This window comes from Euprymna scolopes, chromosome 17 (genome assembly GCF_053919585.1).
Source record: "Euprymna scolopes isolate OS-2025 chromosome 17, ASM5391958v1, whole genome shotgun sequence".
In the NCBI taxonomy this organism is placed as follows: Eukaryota; Metazoa; Mollusca; class Cephalopoda; order Sepiida; family Sepiolidae; genus Euprymna; species Euprymna scolopes.
The window spans coordinates 2,655,848-2,677,256 of NC_136498.1; the positions used below are offsets into that span (position 1 = coordinate 2,655,848).

Below are 21,409 nucleotides of genomic sequence, written 5' to 3' on the forward strand. Positions count from 1 at the left end.
CTGTTTGAAGTTCGGATTGCAATTGTGTTTTTCCTACAATCACTTCCAAGCTATTATGGCCTAAAAAGAACATTCTCTAGCTTGTTGGGACTGGAGCAATCATTGAATAAATTAAGAAATTGGAATTATTGTGTAACTTATCTGAAGTGAAGCCGTTTGATCATGTGATCACACACTTCAATTAATGGTGGGGGAACCAACTAAAGAAATCAAGTGACTTGGATTATTAAAAAAAAAATATATATATAAAAATGCAAATCATTCACGAAAAAAGACAACAAAACAAAATTCATGATGTTGCAACTAACATTTATTTGGGGTTGGGGGAAAAATTAACAATTTTTTTTTTTATTTTATATTTAAAAGTTCAGTGATTGAAGAAATTTTTTGTTGGAATACTGACTTTTTTTTTTTACATTTTCTTTTTCGAAGGTCAGAATTAAAAAATAAAAATGTTTTATTTACGTTTCAACAACAAAAAATAACAAAATGACAATTTTATAATAATAATAAAGTAACATTTCTTTTTTTTTTTTTTGACAAAAAATAATAAAAAATAAAAATTATGGGATCCGTGAGGCAGGGGGAATCCAAAAAAGAAATTGAATAGCCAAGACAAAAATAAATTAAAAACATATATGCAATATTACATGAAATGTTGTGAAAAAGTTGTAGGTTTTTTTTTTGTTGTTGTTTGTTGTTTTTTTTTTTTAAATAAATATTAACCATTATAAAACAAACATAACAAAAATGTTCTTGTCATAAAATATTCCAATGTATTTTGATGCGAATGTTTTTTTTTTGTTTTTTTACATCACTATTATTTTTTGCTTCTTTCTAAAGTCACCAATTTTCAGTAATCTTTAACTAGATGAATTTCATCTATCACATTATCATCGCATCCTTGAAAGCATTTATGTAGGTGAGATAAAGTTGTTTCTTTTTTTAAAACGTGCACTGGTTAGTACGTAAACCTCACAGTTCAGAACCATATCAGCCCACCTTGTGGGAGTTGTAGGCATGGATGCGGATACGTGTGTGTGTGAGAAAATGCTATAACTAAAACAAACCAACAAAGTTAAACTAATAAAAACCAATATACAACATTAGGTTCATAGATACGTTTTTTTGTTTGTTTACTTTTTTTAAGCATCCAGTGGGCCCTTTTATCAACAAGCCTTAATCCTTTTGGCTTTTTCTCTTGATTTCTGGTCAATCTGTTGTAATGGTCTTGGTAGAATGGCAGTATGATAGGGCAGTGCCTTGAGATCCCGAAAAAAAAAAAATTATATTGAAAGTGATTTTTTCAATATAGACTGAAAAGAATTTGGTATTTTTATTGATTGATTTTCAAACACCAAAGAATTTAAGATACCAAATTCTATTGTCATTTTTTTTTTTATTCATCAGCGTTCTCATTACAATAAAGATAGTTGGGTGCCTCTTACGTTTGTGTTAACGGAAAACTTTGCAGGTCAGATGGATGTGGATCACTAAAGAGAAGTTTCCAGGCATGACTCTCTCTTAGCTAGTGGGATTTGAAAACACCTTTTTTCATTCAAACCTAAACAACTAAGAGCAGTCAAAAGGACCACAACCGTAAATTCTATGGTCTGTAAAACTTCTGTAAAACATCTGACCTTCAAACCTTTCCATTAACACAACTGGCCAGCTTTATCATCCTTAGCTGACGAGACTTGAACGAGAAAAGAGGTGTTTATGTGTGCTGCTGCCTGTGATAAATGCCACTTTGAAAAAAAAAAATAAAAATAAATAAATACATTTACAGTAGTCAGATTGTGATCAATTTTGATTTCTATCAAGTACATCCAGTAATAATAATTTTATTGGGTTGAGAAACCTCATTGCAAATAAAATGAAAAGATAAAATACAATTTTATTGGGTTGAGAAACCTCATTGCAAATAAAATGAAAAGATAAAATACAATTTTATTAGGTTGAGAAACCTCATTGCAAATAAAATGAAAAGATAAAATACAATTTTCTTCAAATAATTGTGTTTTGTTAAAATTACATCACCATAAAAAAACTGATTATCACGTGACATACGAGAAATTGGGTGTAAAAAAAAAAATAAAATAAAATGATCCTCCAAACTCCTATCACATTTTGATAAAAAAAAAAAAAAGGCAACGAAAAAAAAATTATTTTTCTTTTCCATTTAAATTTCACTCATCACGTGATACAATTGTATCGCCAGTTTAATTTCTGTATTGGAAAACTACAGTGGCACAAAAGCAGTCACTATTTTACATCTGGATGTTTTTTGAACCTTATTTTCGATGTTTTGTGCACCTAAATGCAAAAGATAGTGAGTGTTTAGTGTTGCTGTAGTTTAACAGCGATAAGACACGTTGCCCGGGTGTGTGTTGAGCAAAATAAACCTTTAAATAAATAATGTTAATGCATTTTAATAGGAAATGATATTATGAGTATTTTTTGTTTTTCTAACAAAAATTACTCATAATCTCATTTCCTATTAAAATGCATTAACATTATTTATTCGATAAAAGTATAGAATAGTTAACGACAAAAACATAATTTATATCAAACACAGTAGAATGAAATTCTTTAGCTAACTAATCAAGTTTCTTCATTTCATACTTGTTTTTTTTTTTTTGTTTTTTTTTTAATAAAAATCTGTATTTTTCACACTCACTTTTAATGTTTGCTAAGATTTGTAGGCATGTTGTGCCAGTCTTTATATCTTGAAGATTTATAAAAGAAAAAGTATGAAATAGAAAAATGTGTTATAAATGTTACAACTTGGATGGTTATGCAGGGAATTTCATTTTAATGCGTTTGATATGAATTATGTTTTGTTGTTTACACTTATTTAAGGAGTTATCAAATGTTAACTATTCTGGACTTCTACCAACTAACTTTAAAAAACTGATGTGATATTTAAAAAAAAATACAAAAAAACAAAAACAAAACGTTTTTTATGGCAATACGATTTAAAGAAATAACGAAACATTTAATAATTTCGTCTAACAGATAAAATATGTTTAAATCAGTGATGAGGATAGTGGCTATCTTTGTAAATACCACATCAAAGCACAGTCTTAAATGATCCACTTTTGATAGATTCTCATTGCTGAAAATGATTTTCAAGATGAGATCCAAGATGGCCAATAGCCAAACATTTATTTATTCTCATGTTTCTTTGTTTTTGTTTATTTTAACTGTACTTTACCGTGACAAGGAATTGACCCATCGAGAGAAAAATGGTTCAGTGAGATCATTTCAACGAATTTATCTTTTTGTTTACTCTCTCTCTCTCTTTTATATATATTTCTCCTTTGTGTGTTGCCTTTCATAACTTCAAGAAATAAAAATACGTGGGAGGGGCAAGGTCACCAAGTTCTTAATTGAATCAGAGGCTGCCCCAAGAGACACAGCCAAGAACAAAAGTAAGAAAGGCATATAAAGGAAAGGCAGTCCAAGAGCATTCAGCTAAAAGAAAAGGGAGTCAAATGGAAAAGGGAATGCAATCTCTAAATTGTTCACGAATGTGTGGCGAGGAATAACATTAAATGTCCTCAAATTTAGACTTCCTGCTATTTCAAACTTGTAACAAATACTTGCAATTGCTATCTCTCTTTATAGAGTTGGCAAGGGAGATAACTGTTACAGTTGAATTTTGCTTTATATTAAATTCAATATTTGAGTTTATAATATAATAGAAGATGTACCCGGCGTTGCCCGGTATTAAACGTAACATTAAATTCCTTAAAAAAAATTAAGTAAAAAAAAAAAAAAAACGAAAAGAAACTGAGACATGTGCATGTGAATATTATGTTTTTTTTTCAAAACAGTTCAATTCTTGTAAGTAAAAAAAAAAAAAATACCCGTGTTGAGATCGAAACCCAAACCTTATAATAGTAAGTCAAGTACAACAACCATTAAGCCAGCTTGACACGATTTTTAAAAGTGTTTTCAAACCTACTTATTCTTAACATAAGAATCTGTAATGTGAGCTATTCACACTTGCGCATTCATGAAACTGTTAGCAAACAGGTAAAAATCCGATGACCCTCATATACCAATTTTTTAATTTTGACCCCTTAACAGGCTTTTTTGTGGATAAAAACCGATTAAAAAGTATTCCACGTGCTTAAACACCCTATATACCAAATTTCAGGTCTGTAGATGAAAATTTTGTGGAGTATATAGGTTGGGAAGTGTCCTCACACACACTCACTTTTATAGATTTAATTGTATAACATAAGATAAATTTTTTCTTTTATTTTTATTTGAGCATTAAATGTCCCTAAATTAAACATTCTATTTCAATCCAATACCAAATCTTGGCACTTGTGCATTATAAGTTACCCACTTATTAAAAAAAATCAAAATAACTTTTAAGTCGAAAACATTAGTACACATTTATGTGTCATGTCAAAATTATTAACATTTCCAAAAACTACAAAAAAAATGACAGTTGTAAATCTGCTAGAAATATATTTTACAAAAAGAAAAAAAAAATATTGATCCGCCATTTTCCAATTTGAAATAGTGAAATTACAATAAAAACAAGGGAGATAAGTCTGTTCATCATACAAAATTGCCAGTATGAGACTAATCCATTAAAGCTACATTGGCTATTTTTTTTTTTTTGTAATTAGTTTACTTTTCTACTTGGTCATTTTTTTTTTTAAATAAATTTTGTGGGTTTTTTTTTGTTTTTTTTTACTATTTTCAAGATCACATGTAATAGTGTTTTTACGTAACATGTATTTAAAAAAATCTTTTTTTATATATCCACTTATGATGTCCAAGCATCTAAATACTTGCAATTGTTATCTTCCTTTATAGAGCTGGCAAGGGAGATAATTGTTATAATTTAATTTTGCTTTATATTAAATTTAATTTTTGATTTTAATAAAATTAAAATTTAATATTTGATTTTATTTATTTCAATATTTAAAAACAAATTTGAATAAAAAAATAATTCATCAAGTAACGCAATAGGTGTTCTTGTGTCAATATAAAGCTATCTCATTAGAGATAACTTCATGTAGACACAGATGTTGGTACTTTTTCTAGTTATATTCGCAGACATCTTGGAATCCCAGAAAGTCAATCTGACACTAATAAATGATATTTTAAATAAATAACTAAAACAATGACACAAAAACTAGTCAGAATTTCATTCAGATGAACTGTTTCAAAATTGAATTAACCTGTTTGAACATAAAATCTTTTTACATCCACTTACGATTTTAATTTCATTTTTATACACAAGTGTTACAATGTTAAATGAACCAAGACAAATTTATTTTTCATGCACATTTTATGCAGATTAACAAGTATTTGTTGATTGCATATTTTTGATACGTTGGTAGATTCACTCCTAACATAAGAGGCATTTTTAGAATTATATAAAATGTATACAAATTTATTTAAAAACTATATGTGTCGACGCATTATAAATATATATATATATTATATATAGATATGCATGCTTTGAAATATGACGTAAAAACTCATAAATTTATGACGTCACATCAGTTATGTAATTATTTTGTTCGGATAATTTTTCAAGATCTATTTACAAGAAAATCTCTATAGCTCCATTCATAAAATATTAGATTAAAAATCTCTATAGCTCTGTCATAAAACATTAAACTGAAAAAATCTCTATAGTTTCGTTAGTAAAACATTGAATTAAAAATCTGAAGGCTTCAGTTTCGATTTCCAGTTATTGCATCTGCTTTATTTGTTGGAAATGTATTGACTATATTACAATGAATTATTTCATATTTCTAAAAAAAGACATTTTTTATATTGAAAAATTGTGACTAATGGACAGACAGAGAAAGTGTCCTTATATAATGAGAGAATGAAGAAAGCAACTGTGCAATTCGTATCTAACCAATGGTTGTCATCTGGTTATCTTGACCTTGAGAAATCTTCTCACACACACAAAAATCCTCAATTTTGGAGGATTTAGCAGACAATATTAAAAGTTGTACCTTTTCAGTAATCTGATACGTCTAATATTACTAAAAACTAAATTTATTTCAGCTCAAAGGAGTGAATTTTCATTGACAAATGAGGATATAATAAGTAGGGTAGCCCAGGGAGTAAATGTGGTATTTTGGTGACTACTGAAGTGAAAATGTTGGACAAATGGTAAAAGAATGAAACAGTGCTTGGACGAATGTGTCAAGATGTGTCTGGTGATGAATAAACAAAGTGTGACCATCAACCCTGTCCACATTTTCGATGGCCTTGTGCCTAATTTGTAAGGAAAATTGAATTATTTATTAAAAAAAATGAAAGTGTAGTATCTTTTCTAGTTGGTATCAGGAGGTCATCCTCCCAATCATTACCTCCTCATTTGGGATACGATGCTCGTTTTGTCTGATGTACCCTCACCGTTAATACTGACAGGCCTGAAGGTGAATATACAGCATAATCATGTTCACATTGGTTCTCATTAGATTGCAGAAGTTAAGCCACATTGAGCCTGGTCAGTACCAGATGGGTGACCGTTCTGCAATATCAAGCGATGTAGGATGACGTCAAACACGTTGCAAAATTACAAAAACTTAATGCTGTCAGCTTCTCATGAACAGGATATACATGCGATTGGGGACCACTTGTGTACTTTATATTTCCATGAAACTTCCTCCTTCATAAGAAGTTGGTTCACCCACCTAGGGTGAATACCGCTGGGACATGCATACATCTTTGGGGATACTGGACTTGCATGATAAACTGACCTTGTGTCTAACTTTATTACCTGCTCCTCAAAAGGAAGCAGCTAAACAAATTATTACTCTTTCATTCATACTAATACTACTAAATGACTAACTTTCCACCAACAGATGACTTTGTATGCATTTGAGATGGGGAACACCATGGAAATTTCACACGCATCATTTTATAACCCATAACTTAAGAAATGTACACAAAACATGCACACATTTTAAATTTATTTATTTTTTTTTAATTGTTTTTCTTTTTTTCAGGATGTTCACATGTAATTTAAAAAGTAAAATCTAATTTGACTAATTTGAGGGGGGGGCAGTGATGGAGGGGGGAATTCAGTGGAAGGTGTAAGACATCTTGTTCGTTTTATTTTAAAAAAAACAAAAAAAAAACAATAAATTAACCGAAATTTTAAAAAATTCAAAGATACTAATTTTTTCCCTAAAGGTAATAAAAAAAAACTATAAAAAATAAACTTTTCCATTGAAAGACATTTCCATTTTTTTTGTTTTTTAATATGTTATTAATTTAACAATTAATAAATTTAATAATTCATTATGTAAAGATAATCAGTTTGGAGTTGGATAAATCAATTATGTAATATTTATCTATTTCCAAAAAGATTGAATTGTTTGGGAACAAGTATTTTTATAATAATTTAGGCCACAAAATCATTTTTTTTAATTGTTTGTTTAGATTTGAGAAAATGTGGCATTTGACGTTTCATGCAAAACTTATTCCTTTCAAAGTCTGGCAGAAATTTAAATTTGATCAGTTAAGACTACAAGTGGAGACTTAAATTTCCTACACTGCCATGCCAGAATCGTGTTGACACACTGGTTCTTATTAGATCACTAAAGTTAAGCAATATGGAGCCTGGCCAATAACAGATAGGTGACCATTTGGAAATGATATCTGCTGCATGTCCTCTTTCCGTGACCGGGATATACAGTTCCAGATTGGGACAGCTCATAAATTTGATATTCCCTATAAACTTCCTCCTTCAGAGGAAACTCTCATAACCCAACAAGGCTAATAAGACATCATGTATTACTGATTTGGTACTTCCAGGACATTAATTTATCCGATGCTGCATAGATGGAACTGTATTTACTGGCAACAATGCTTCAGTTTTAAAGATGTCAGCCAAACTTTGCAGTTTTTGTCCAAAATTCTCTGTATATTAAAAAACAAAAATTTTCAATATCTGTATGACGTACATACCCATGACAGAATAAAAATGTCATATTCCAAAAATCACATAAATTGATACAGTAGATTTATTTTTTATATAGAAAATCATTTTTTTGTGATTAATGGAAATTCACAGACATTACAACATACATCTCATAAGTTTGAATTATTGTTGAATTATCTTGTTTTTTTTTGTTTTTTTTTTAGATTTTAAAATGGTGGATAAGACAGTCACGCTTTAGATACTCATAAAATTTGATTTTCTTGTTTAAAACTAAAACTACTTGATCAATTTATATGATTTTTGGAAAGTGATATTTTCGTTTCACCACAAGGTACATACACCATACATAGTTTTCTTTAATTATTGTTTTTTTTTTTATATATATGGGAGAGGGGGATTCTGGACAAGAATAAATTATTTTTAATTGAGAAAATAAAATTTTATGAGCAAGCAACATATTGCATCATCATTTGGAAGAAACAAAGGGAGATAAGTCAATAATTCAAACTTGCAAGATCAGACTTGTAATGCCTACGGTTTCTTATTAATAGCTTTAAAATGATTTTCTTCATAAAAATAAAATCACTTGATAAAGTTGTGATTTTTGGAATATAACCTTTTGTTCTGTCACAGGTATGTACAAAGATTTTTTTGTATTTTTGTTTTTATAATATAGGGAGAATTCTGGACAAGCACCAGCTTTGCAAATATTTCACCCAAGGTTTGCTGTTTACTAGAGTTGTGAAGAACAGACATGTTTTCACAGACATCAGTCAATGTTGATTCTAAGACAATTGTAATGACTAATTGAACATTTTGTCTTTGTTTTGTTTGGCAAAAAAATAGTTTTATGTTAAATATTATTAAATTAGTAACCGTAAAAATCTATTATTATGCTTGTAATCGTGAGAAAAAAAAAACCACGTTTTAAATGTATAAAATAAGCTACAAAAATAAAGTCGAACGTTTACAAAATTAACAGACCAGAAGTAGTGATCTACGCAAAAACAGAAAAGTTTAACTGCAACGAAATTTTATGAATCAATTACTTTTATAATTCAGTAAAAGACTTCGTTTCAGTATTCATGGTTTTCAATCCAGGTTTTCGTATGCCTGATGCGGCTAACTTCTGTTTTTGAAAAAATAAAAACATAAATTACATAATAGATTTATATTAAGTCCAAAACGTTCTCGCATATATATATATATAAAACCATTTTTATCGCTCATACACAATTTGTATATTGCCTAACGTCAATCTATGATTACAATCTGTTTTATGTAATATCAACCTCTTAAAATGCCAACACAATATTACCTATTGTAAACAATATTTGAATATAAGTTACTATTTTATCCATTGCTGGGGGATGCAAATTCATATTTTTACCCCCGCCCACCACTTAATGATATTAATTCTATCAAATCTGTAATTGTTAAATGAACTCAGCAGATTCCATAGTCTCTGATGCCATCCATTATACCAATGTAAATACCCCCAGAGAGTATTAATAAAGAGAGAAGAAAGCGGACTTGTATTTACTTTCATCAAACTCGTAACTCTTGCTTCTCTTATTTTGTTCTTTAGTCCTCACGTTCCAGGAGCGATGTTTCGAAGAAAAAAAGAATTGCTGTCTTCTAAATCGTTTTTTTTACTCCTTATATCAAGCAGCTTCATACCTTGTCTGGAGAGATTAAAAAACAAAAAAACAAACGTGGTATTTTACTTAAGATATGCAATAACATTTAGGGAATTTTGGAAATAAGGTTTCCTTTTTTAATTTTCTAAATAAATTTTTTTTTTTTTAAAGCATGATCGAAGCTATTGTAGAATTATTCAAACCATGAATTTCTTGCGATATACAGTTACAAAATCTAAAAAAAATACTTTCAAAATTTGTAAAACTAAATTTATTACTTTTGGGTCAAAACCATTTGAGAATTGGTCAACCCTAACCTGACGGAAAGAATGATGGCATAATCACGTTCATACACCGGTCCTCGTTAGATCACCAAAGTTAAGCAATGTTAAGGCTGGTCAGTACCAGATGGGTGACCCATTTTGGAATACCAGGCACTGTATGTAGGAGGACATCAACACCTCCCTCCAAGAGTTGCAAAAACCTAACATTGTCATTTCCCATGAATTTCATACTCCCATGGAACTTCCTCCTTTGGAGAAAGCCAGTCAACCTCGCATAGAGTTAGTGCCGTTTCCATGGAAAGCAGGAGTACATTGGTGTTCTACTTGGTTAAGCCATAAATACCAACTAGTACAGCCATTTCATGGAGACCCTGAAAAATATGCTAAAACTTAAAACATGTTACCAGTTCCGACCACAAATACCGTTCAGTAAGTCAGCTTAATAGATTATTATTCGAATATGTAGGCAAGACCAAAATATATTACCTTGAGATTTATTAGTTTTAAATCACGACCATTGTACAATTTGCCAAATACATAAGTTTTTTTTTTTTTCTTTTTTAAAATACAATTGGGACAAATATTGTTCTATAGGCATTTACCCACAAAATGCAGCGATATGATTAAACATGAATTGAAACAAATACATTAAGGACATTGCCAAGGCTGCTGCAAAGAAGATGGGCTCCCTCTACCGTGATAGAAGATTACTCACACCAGAACGCATCCTATATTTTTACAAAGCCACAATTTGCCTACGCATATCTGGTGCCTCACTTTTAGTATTTGTATTCAAAAAAGTTTCAAATCCAATAGGTCCCACACTATCGGCCAAGTTGAAATCTCTGTCTCATCACCACAATGTCAATTCACCATGCCTGTTTTACAAACACTTTAATGGAATATGCTCTGATGAACTCCTAGCACTTGTGCTCCCTTGACATACACCTACCTAACCCAACAAGCAGCACCCTTCACTGTTGAGGTCCCTAGATACCAAAAATCTTCTACTCTAATAGTTTTTTCTCCGACTGCTGAATTTTGGAATTTCCTCCCCATTTTCTGCTTCCCTGACTGAACTAACATGCAGAAATTTAAATGTAATGTGAACAGACATTTCGTCGCTCAACTCCCCAGTCCCCTGTTGAACACGATCCCAAATTGTAACCCCTTACATTCCAAGTGGAATTTATGCCTTGTTTGGGGTAAAATAGAGTAAAAAATGTGACCACCTTCGGTTCAGCACAAGTGGGTTAATCTGGTTAGTCCTTAGATCAAAGGATACTGAAAAAAATCTGTGATGTACGTGCACAATAGCTGATATTAGAAACTATTATTTACAAAGACACTGGATGGGCACTCGCCAAATAAAAAAGGCCGGCCGACACAAACTGTGCGTCAAAATTTGGAAAACTTCCATAATTTTACTGAAAAAAGATTAAAATGTCTAAAATCAGGCTTTGATCATGGCCATCGGCAGCCTGTTGGGTTGGAAAGATGTGGACAATGCAGTCTAGTGAAAATTTGAAAAATCAAAATAAAAAAAAATCCATGAGGCAAAATATGGTCGTCCATGTTTTGTCTCTTATTCATGTAGCAAACCAAAATGTTAAAACCAAAATGGATAGAAATTGTCACGAATTGTTACAAATTAATTTGCACAATTTCTTGACTTTCTCTTTAATTTTACTTTCTTGCTGACTATAAAAATTTCTGTTCATATTTTTTTCTTAAAAAAATGCCTTTTCTTCAATTTTCATTCCAGTATTCAGTTTGTAGTCCTACAAGTTTTCATGAAAAATTCTCATTGTAAAAAAACATGTCCTTTTTGTTCTGTATTGAACTTTGTTTGGCTTGGTTGAATTAATTTAAAACTTTATTTTTTCCTTAAATATACTTTTTTTTTTTTTGGAAGAGCATTCCTTTCTTTTCAATTTGTGGTTGCACATTTTCTTTTCCACATTTTTCTTATTAAAGTTAAGACTTTTTTTGGAAGCAAACAGCTTAGTTAATCCATAATAAAACGTTTTAAAAGTTACGTCTGTCCGTTGCATGAACCATTCCAGTTAGGTGAGCATCAAAACCCAACAAACACAAAATCTTTACACTTCAATAATTTTTGGTTGTTCAAATATTTTCACATTTTTTTGAAATCAACAATTTGCATATGGATATTTCTGGTCAGAGATATTTTTTGTTGTTGTTTCTATTTTTTTCCAAGGAAAATAACATGTAGAAATTATAAACAACGTGTAGGAATTAGAAAATGAACCAATATTTTTGTAGGATTTTTTTTTTCTAAACCTTTTTTTTTTGCCATCCACTCTTTGAACCTTGCATAATTTTCTTTTCAAATCAGTTTTATTTTATTTTGCTGATCTGCCATTGATAAGACAGGAAATCCTGTAAATCAGGGGAAATGAGTGTCATTTAAGCCAGTAACAATGAATCAGCAAAATACAAAACTTGATTTTTATCTTTAATTTCATCATTTTATCAATCCAATATGGAATTTTTCTTAGTATTTTTTTTTCAATTTGAAATTTAAAAAAAAAAAGAAACTGTTCTAAATTTTATAAGATCAACATCTAAATTTATTTATTTTTAAATTAAAATCTTTTAGAGAAAATTTTTTGGTGAGATTAATTTATTTAAAAGTGAGGAAAATTATAATGTAAAAAAAAAAAATAAAATAAATGTTAGGATCTGAAGATGAACCCCGACTTTACATCACAACACATTTTCCTTTTAATTTCTCTTTGCGCTTTTGCGATTTTGTCTTCTTTGTCTCGAGCTGCAGACTCATGGTCCGTCTTTTCTCCAATTGAAGCAACTCTTGGAAAAGTTCTTTCACATTATGATTGGTCTTTGCCGAGGTTTCCAAAAAGGCACAGTTCCAGCGTTTGGCCACTTCTGCACCTTGGTTCTGTGTTACCTCTCGGCTCGTTTCGTCACACTTATTCCCAACCAACATTATCGGAATGCTCTCGACATCCCCTTTGATTTCAGTGATCTCGGTAAAGATGGGTCTCAGTTCTTCGATCGACTGTCGACTTGTGATGGAATAAACCAATATAAAAGCATGACCCTTGGAAATGGAAAGACGTTGCATGGCAGGGAACTGATGGCTTCCTGTCGTGTCGGTGATCTGCAACGTGCACACCTGCTTGTTGCAACTAATCACCTGCCGGTAAGTGTCCTCAATGGTTGGAATGTAACTCTCTCGAAATGTACCCCTGACAAAGCGGAGGACAAGGGAGCTCTTGCCAACTCCCCCAGCCCCAAACACTACCACTCGATAGTCATTGCTCTGTTCGGGCATCACCCGCAGCCGCACGGACCGGTCTTTGGAGGCCTAGAAAAAGAAAAGAAAAGTGATAAATAGAAAAAAGAAAAAGGAAAACAAACATTATTGGTAAATAGAAAATAGACTTTGATTTGGCATAAAGCATTCATTCTAATGATTGAATATTGCGTTAAATATTAATCCCTAACTGTGCATTGAATGGATACCATAACACTGCATTTTATAGCAAAGGTCAGTCAATACAAAATTTCAGCCAAATCGGCTCAGTAGTTTCCAAGAAAAAGTGGAATGGACAGAAAAAGAGAAATATAATATAAACTATATATAATATATATAATATTAAAAAAAAAAAAAAACTTATAAAAAGCAAAAGTAAAACTTTTCTGAATTTTTGAGATGAGGATTGGTTATTCGTATTATTTGGATTCATCTGAATACTGTTCTCATCTTGAGTGTGATTTTCATAACGTTTCGACTGATGTAACCTCTGACCTTCTTCAGGCGTATCTTGTCAAACCCTAGAATGTTTCTGTCGAACTCTGGTTCTTCCAACCTCACCTTTGTATAGTTTTCCACAGTTACACATATGAAATCCCATTTGAAAAACGATACAAAGATGAGACATGTGGTTCACTAAAAGAACGGTTAGAACATCGAAAAGCCATAGTATGTAGAGAGATTGAAAAATCAGGTATAGCTGACCATATCTAGAAGGAAAAGGGAATCATCTACCATTATGGAAAGAAGTAAAAATCATAAACAGAGAGGAACGGTGGAGAGTAAAATGACTGAAAGAATCAGCACATCTGCTGGGGAATAACAAACTGCTAAGAAGAGCTAGTATAGAATCCAATATGATATGGAAACCATTAATTATAAACAATGATATATACAAGTAATAAATATAAACAATGATATATACAAGTAATAAATATAAACTCTTATATATATATATATGGATATCCATTAATATATAGTAGTAATTAGTAATAAAAAGTGATATTCAGAAATAGAAATAAAATAGGTTAAAGTTTCTTTGTAATAATAGAAAAATAAAATGGTTTTTTGTAATAATAGAAAAATAAAATGGTTTTTTGTGATAATAGAAAAATAAAATGGTTCTTTGTAATAATAGAAAAATAAAATGTTTTTTTGTAATAATAGAAAAATAAAATGGTTCTTTGTAATAATAGAAAAATAAAATGGTTCTTTGTAATAATAGAAAAATAAAATGGTTCTTTGTAATAATAGAAAAATAAAATGGTTCTTTGTAATAATAGAAAAATAAAATGGTTCTTTGTAATAATAGAAAAATAAAATGGTTCTTTGTAATAATAGAAAAATAAAATGGTTCTTTGTAATAATAGAAAAATAAAATGGTTCTTTGTAATAATAGAAAAATAAAATGGTTCTTTGTAATAATAGAAAAATAAAATGGTTCTTTGTAATAATAGAAAAATAAAATGGTTCTTTGTAATAATAGAAAAATAAAATGGTTCTTTGTAATAATAGAAAAATAAAATGGTTCTTTGTAATAATAGAAAAATAAAATGGTTCTTTGTAATAATAGAAAAATAAAATAGTTTTTTGTGATAATAGAAAAATAAAATGGTTCTTTGTAATAATAGAAAAATAAAATGGTTCTTTGTAATAATAGAAAAATAAAATGGTTCTTTGTAATAATAGAAAAATAAAATGGTTCTTTGTAATAATAGAAAAATAAAATAGTTTTTTGTGATAATAGAAAAATAAAATGGTTCTTTGTAATAATAGAAAAATAAAATGGTTCTTTGTAATAATAGAAAAATAAAATGGTTCTTTGTAATAATAGAAAAATAAAATAGTTTTTTGTGATAATAGAAAAATAAAATGGTTCTTTGTAATAATAGAAAAATAAAATGGTTCTTTGTAATAATAGAAAAATAAAATGGTTCTTTGTAATAATAGAAAAATAAAATGGTTCTTTGTAATAATAGAAAAATAAAATGTTTTTTTGTGATAATAGAAAAATAAAATGGTTTTTTGTGATAATAGAAAAATAAAATGGTTCTTTGTAATAATAGAAAAATAAAATGGTTCTTTGTAATAATAGAAAAATAAAATGGTTCTTTGTAATAATAGAAAAATAAAATGGTTCTTTGTAATAATAGAAAAATAAAATGGTTCTTCGTAATAATAGAAAAATAAAATGGTTCTTCGTAATAATAGAAAAATAAAATGGTTCTTTGTAATAATAGAAAAATAAAATGGTTCTTTGTAATAATAGAAAAATAAAATAGTTTTTTGTGATAATAGAAAAATAAAATGGTTCTTTGTAATAATAGAAAAATAAAATGGTTCTTTGTAATAATAGAAAAATAAAATGGTTCTTTGTAATAATAGAAAAATAAAATAGTTTTTTGTGATAATAGAAAAATAAAATGGTTCTTTGTAATAATAGAAAAATAAAATGGTTCTTTGTAATAATAGAAAAATAAAATGGTTCTTTGTAATAATAGAAAAATAAAATGGTTCTTTGTAATAATAGAAAAATAAAATGGTTCTTTGTAATAATAGAAAAATAAAATGGTTCTTCGTAATAATAGAAAAATAAAATAGTTTTTTGTGATAATAGAAAAATAAAATGGTTCTTTGTAATAATAGAAAAATAAAATAGTTTTTTGTGATAATAGAAAAATAAAATGGTTCTTTGTAATAATAGAAAAATAAAATGGTTCTTTGTAATAATAGAAAAATAAAATGGTTCTTTGTAATAATAGAAAAATAAAATGGTTCTTTGTAATAATAGAAAAATAAAATGGTTCTTCGTAATAATAGAAAAATAAAATAGTTTTTTGTGATAATAGAAAAATAAAATGGTTCTTTGTAATAATAGAAAAATAAAATGGTTCTTTGTAATAATAGAAAAATAAAATGGTTCTTTGTAATAATAGAAAAATAAAATGTTTTTTGTAATAATAGAAAAATAAAATGGTTCTTTGTAATAATAGAAAAATAAAATGGTTTTTTGTAATAGAAAAATAAAATGGTTCTTTGTAATAATAGAAAAATAAAATGGTTCTTTGTGATAATAGAAAAATAAAATGGTTTTTTGTAATAGAAAAATAAAATGGTTCTTTGTAATAATAGAAAAATAAAATGGTTCTTCGTAATAATAGAAAAATAAAATGGTTTTTTGTAATAGAAAAATAAAATGGTTCTTTGTAATAATAGAAAAATAAAATGGTTCTTTGTGATAATAGAAAAATAAAATGGTTCTTTGTGATAATAGAAAAATAAAATGGTTCTTTGTAATAATAGAAAAATAAAATGGTTCTTTGTAATAATAGAAAAATAAAATGGTTCTTTGTGATAATAGAAAAATAAAATGGTTCTTTGTGATAATAGAAAAATAAAATGGTTCTTTGTAATAATAAAGCCACAGAACAATTTTTAGGACAACACACTGATTTTCTACAATTTTTTAACAAAAACAAACCAATAAATGCCACGGTGATGTTTATCTGCTGGATTCCTGACATTTTTTTTTTACTTTTTGAGTTATTCTCGGGACTGCAAAAGAGAGAACATCATGGCACTATCTTTGTACTCTACTCATCCCCCAAACAACATTTCAAAGAACATAGATGTTACCAAAGGCAAGAAATGCTTCTGTCTACTTGGGTAAGTTTCTAGTTTTTACTTATTTTAGGGCATGTTTTAAGTTTGAAATATAACTAGTGCATAGTTGTTAACTTAGAACAATAAAATTGAGGAAATTCAAGATTCGACTTAAATAAACACTTAAAAATAAGTTAGAAGAGTAATTTATCTTGCCTAAAAACAGAAGAAGTTTTGTTTTATTTCCTTAGGATAGGATTTCATGTTTTCTTTCTTAAATCAACTTCCGCTTCTAAACAGAACTTTGAGACAAACTATTTTTAGTTGCAGAGGCGGATGATGAACCAGTTAACATTCGCAAAATATTTATTAAAAAAACAGAAACTTCCGTAAAAAAAAAAAAAAAGAAAAAAAAAAGATATTTTACTACATCAGTCGTCTGATGTAAGCTGTTTCCGTTTTGAGGGCGGCATGCAAAAACATGTCTGTCCTTGTTCAAGTCTCACCAGCTAAGGACAAAGAAGAGGGACCTATCCAGAAATCATGTAGTTTGCATAATTTCTGTTCGGTGCCTCTCCTCTGACCTGAAGACTTTTCCTTTAACACAACTTTAATTTTTATTTTAGTTTGATCCACGATCTAATACACTCATGAAACAAACTTGTTTGGAACTTATTACCCATGACTCATGCCTACTAACCCATTGCACCTTGAATTTAATCCACATTGAAACAAATATGAATCAGATTTAGACAATTCTTTAGTTGCTTGACGTCAAAGTCTTGAACAAATATTGATACACTATCGAATAGAATAGCTAAGTCGTTGGCACAAGTACGGAATATTGATCGGTTTCTGCTTCTCAGCATCGTTTGTCATCGAAGGAAAATGGTTAGATAGAAATTGGCATAAATAGATGATGACAGCAGGAAAGAAAAAAAAAATTGCTTTTTTCTGAGAACAAAATAAAAATAAGAAATGATATCAACAAAAAAATATCATATTTCATGTATCCACAAAATTTCACAAGGAAATTTATTTTTATTTATTATTTTGCAGTATTTACTTCAAGAGTGCTCAATACACAAGTACAGCTAGGTAGTAAGTTATGAATATATATATATATATATATATATATATATATATATATATATATTAGAGCATGAATAGTTAGTTAATAGTAAGTTATGAATATATATATATTTTTTTAGAGCAAATATATGAAAATAGGGCCCATATAAACTTCAACACAGATGGCAGACATGTTAAAAACACAAGGGGTGATAATCACTGCCCGATGTAGTTTTAAATGTGTCAAGATACAAACTTTGTATTTTTTAAACATTTCTGATGAGATGTAAATACAAACATTTTTTTATAAAATTTAAAATTGTCTGCTTTATGTCGAAACAATTGTAATATCCGTAAAAATACAAATATGAAGTTATTCCTTCTTCTTGTTTTTCGTTTTGTCAGTATATATATATATATATATATATATATATATATATATATATATATATACACACACATAAAATGATGGGACGATCATAATATTTGAACCTAATCATAATAGAATTACCGTTCTAAATTCCTGATCACGATACAATTATCAATTTTTATTCTTAAATCACCCAATTGCAAAAATTAGACGCGTTATGAGTTAAGGAGAGTTTTAATTTTTTTTTAATGTTTAACCTTTATGCACTGTATCCAAGATTTTGATAAACTCATTGTGAGATCGTCATCTAAATCTTCTACGTGTGCCATTTTCACCTAAATTGATCTTCATATTTTAAAACTTTAAAGCAAAATATTTATCATTTTAGTACCATCAATAGAAAAAGGTTTCCAAAAAAATTTAATGAATCGTTTTTGGAATTGGAAATTTATTTCTGATTCTCTAAAAAGTTCTGATTATTCTGATTAATCATTCCAACACTAATATATAATTAGTTTTAACAAATATCCGCATATGTTTCATGTTTTAACCAAGAATCATCAGTGCAGATGAAGTAATTATATTGCTGGTTGAACAAGTCGAATGACATCATGAAAGCTATATTTTTAATGCAAGAGAATAAGTAAAAATTATTGAAAAACAACAAAACATCCGCAAAATAGTTTTGAATTTGAATTGTTTTTCATTGAAAACAATTATTTTGCCGAACCTTTCTTTTAATTAGATAATTCGATGCAATTTAGAATTACGATGACGAGAAAGAAATTCTTGATTATTTTTAAATAAACGAGTTTGTTAATTTGGCCATGAAAAACGAGGAAGTGATGAAAATAAACACGAGAGAAGATAAATAAACACTGCAGATGATTTGAAAGAGATTTTCTTTTTTTTGTTGTTTTACCCCTAATAAATTGTGAGGGGGTACTACTCAAGATTTGCAGTGATATTATTTATGGGGTTGGGCAGCAAGATGCTTGTTCACGTTACACTTGAATTTCTACATGTCAGTACAGTCAGTGAAGCAGGCCCCTAGGAGGGAAGTCCAAAGTGCAGTAGTCCGAGGGAAAAAGCTATTTGAATAGAAGGCTTTCGGCATCTAGGAATGTCTGCAGTGTAAGGGTGGGATTTTGCTGCTTGTCTGGTTTGTCGGGGGGTATTTCTGTTGAGGGGGGGGGGTACTAGTGCTTGGAGTTCATCAGAGCATTTGCCATTGAAATACTTGTAAGACAGGCGGAAGGATGCCACATTTCGGCAATGGGACAGAGGTTGGAGTTTAGTTGATAGTTCAGGACCTTTTAGGTTGGTGACTCTTTTTTGATCCCTGTCTAACAGGGAGAGGCTAGTGGTAGATACAACAGCCCAGATGTGGCAACAATACTCCATGCATGGGCGAATAGTGGCTTTGTTTCTAAAAGCTGACTAACACATGTCATTAAACATGATGATGCGTGTATATGTTAAAAGTTTATAAATAAGAATGCTAGAATTTCAGAACAATTCAACAAGTGTCAGCTTTATACTCTTGATAGTGGCAACATACAACATTTCTGATTATAAATACACAAAATAAATTGGATTATTCAGGAAGAAAATTACTGAAAAGTAACAAAACACCTCCAACATATTTTAGCTAGTTTTGTACAGATATATTATCACATTTTAAGCATTTTCATTGGCAAGAGAATAATGTAGTATCTAAAGTCAACTTATCTCATATGTCAGTCTTGCCAGTACATACTTCCTTGAACAGACTCACTACATCATGAAATATGTAGTTTCTATTCAGAAGGTCAACATCTCCATCTTTGGGATGCAAATGTGTTCCTTCAGTGAATTATCTGATCAGAATCTCATTAGTGGGTACTTTTATGAACAGACTCACTACATCTGACTGGAATGAATGCATTGTTGATTATTTCGATGAAGGGAGATGAAGTTTTGACATATGATGGAAATTTGCCTGTGAGTGGGGTAATTATATCTAACAGAAATCGATTCGATAGGTAGCACGGTGAATCTTAAGTGCTGACAATTGGTCTTAAAGCAATACCGTTCGGGTGATATCTTAGGAAGGCCATATAAGTGTGGTAGCTTGTAATGCTGTCTGTATTTTGCAAGTGATATTAGATTCTTTACTGAAAATTTGTGACAGCTTCCTTCCCATTTTCAAAATCGGATTCTTTTATACTTTACAGTCGTCACCAGATCCACCAATTTCTTGGAATGTTCTGCTCTATCCATTAACACTGTAGAATTGCCTTTGTCTGCTGGTAATATTATATTATCACTGTATAGTCATTTGATAGCTAGTACTTCTTTTGAGAAAAAAATCATGACTAAGTATTGTGTGTATATGATTTCTTGTAAATTTGGAAAACTATACAGAGATGAGACATGTTGTCCACTTAAAGTAAGGTTAGAAAATCATCGAACAAGTGTAATATGTGGAGATATTGAAAAGTTGGGTATGTCTGGCCACATATGGAGAGAAAAGAGAAACCATCTACCATTATGAGAGAAGGAAAAATTATAAAGAAGAGAGGGAGTAAGACAACTCAAAGCAGCAGCAGCAGCAGCATATGATGTATGACGATCACCGGCGAAGCAGACTTTGTATAGAATTTAACATAGCATGGGAGCAATAAATTATAATAGATAAGGTGTCTATATATCTGTAGTAATAATAAGTAGTGATAAAGAATTAGATTGTACATTTAAAAGCAAAAATTCATTCTAAACTCGTGGCATAGTGGATAAACTACTTGTCAAAATTCAGTTGCAAGTTACACTCTCCTGGAGGTTGAAGGTTCAATCCTCAGTGCAGGCGACACTCAAAATACAATTGTGAATTACTTAACACTTCTTCTGGCTAACAGAACGAGAGTATTCTACCCCCTTGGATTAAATGAAGGGTTTTGTTAAAAATTCTGTGCAGATTCCCGAGTTTGACTAGCTATGCCTGAAGAAGGTCAGAGATTACATCGACAGAAATATTATGTGAATAACACTCAAGATGAGAAGAGTAGTTTAAATAATTCAAATAATACAAAGTTCTAACACATATCGTAATGACCATTGAAGATATTGTAGGTCAAAATGAGATCACCGTGTAATCGTCGGTGCTCAAGAGAGAAAAGGTTAAGTTTGTTGATTTAGCTTTCATAGGGTAGATCACAT

The 21,409-nt window shown here is 29.6% G+C and overlaps 1 protein-coding gene across 4 annotated transcripts in view; it reads right to left on the reverse strand.

Annotated features, from left to right (window-relative positions):
* Positions 1-292: 292 nt before the first annotated feature.
* LOC145296652 (GTP-binding protein Di-Ras2-like) overlaps positions 293-21,409 on the reverse strand; it is a 563,663-nt gene continuing 542,546 nt past the window's right edge. For all 4 annotated transcript variants that reach the window (XM_080142586.1, XM_080142589.1, XM_080142588.1 and 1 more), the window contains one exon: positions 293-13,218. In XM_080142586.1, coding sequence (XP_079998712.1) covers positions 12,589-13,218 — 630 coding nt within the window. In that variant the 3' untranslated portion in view covers positions 293-12,588. The remainder of the gene's footprint in view (positions 13,219-21,409) is intronic.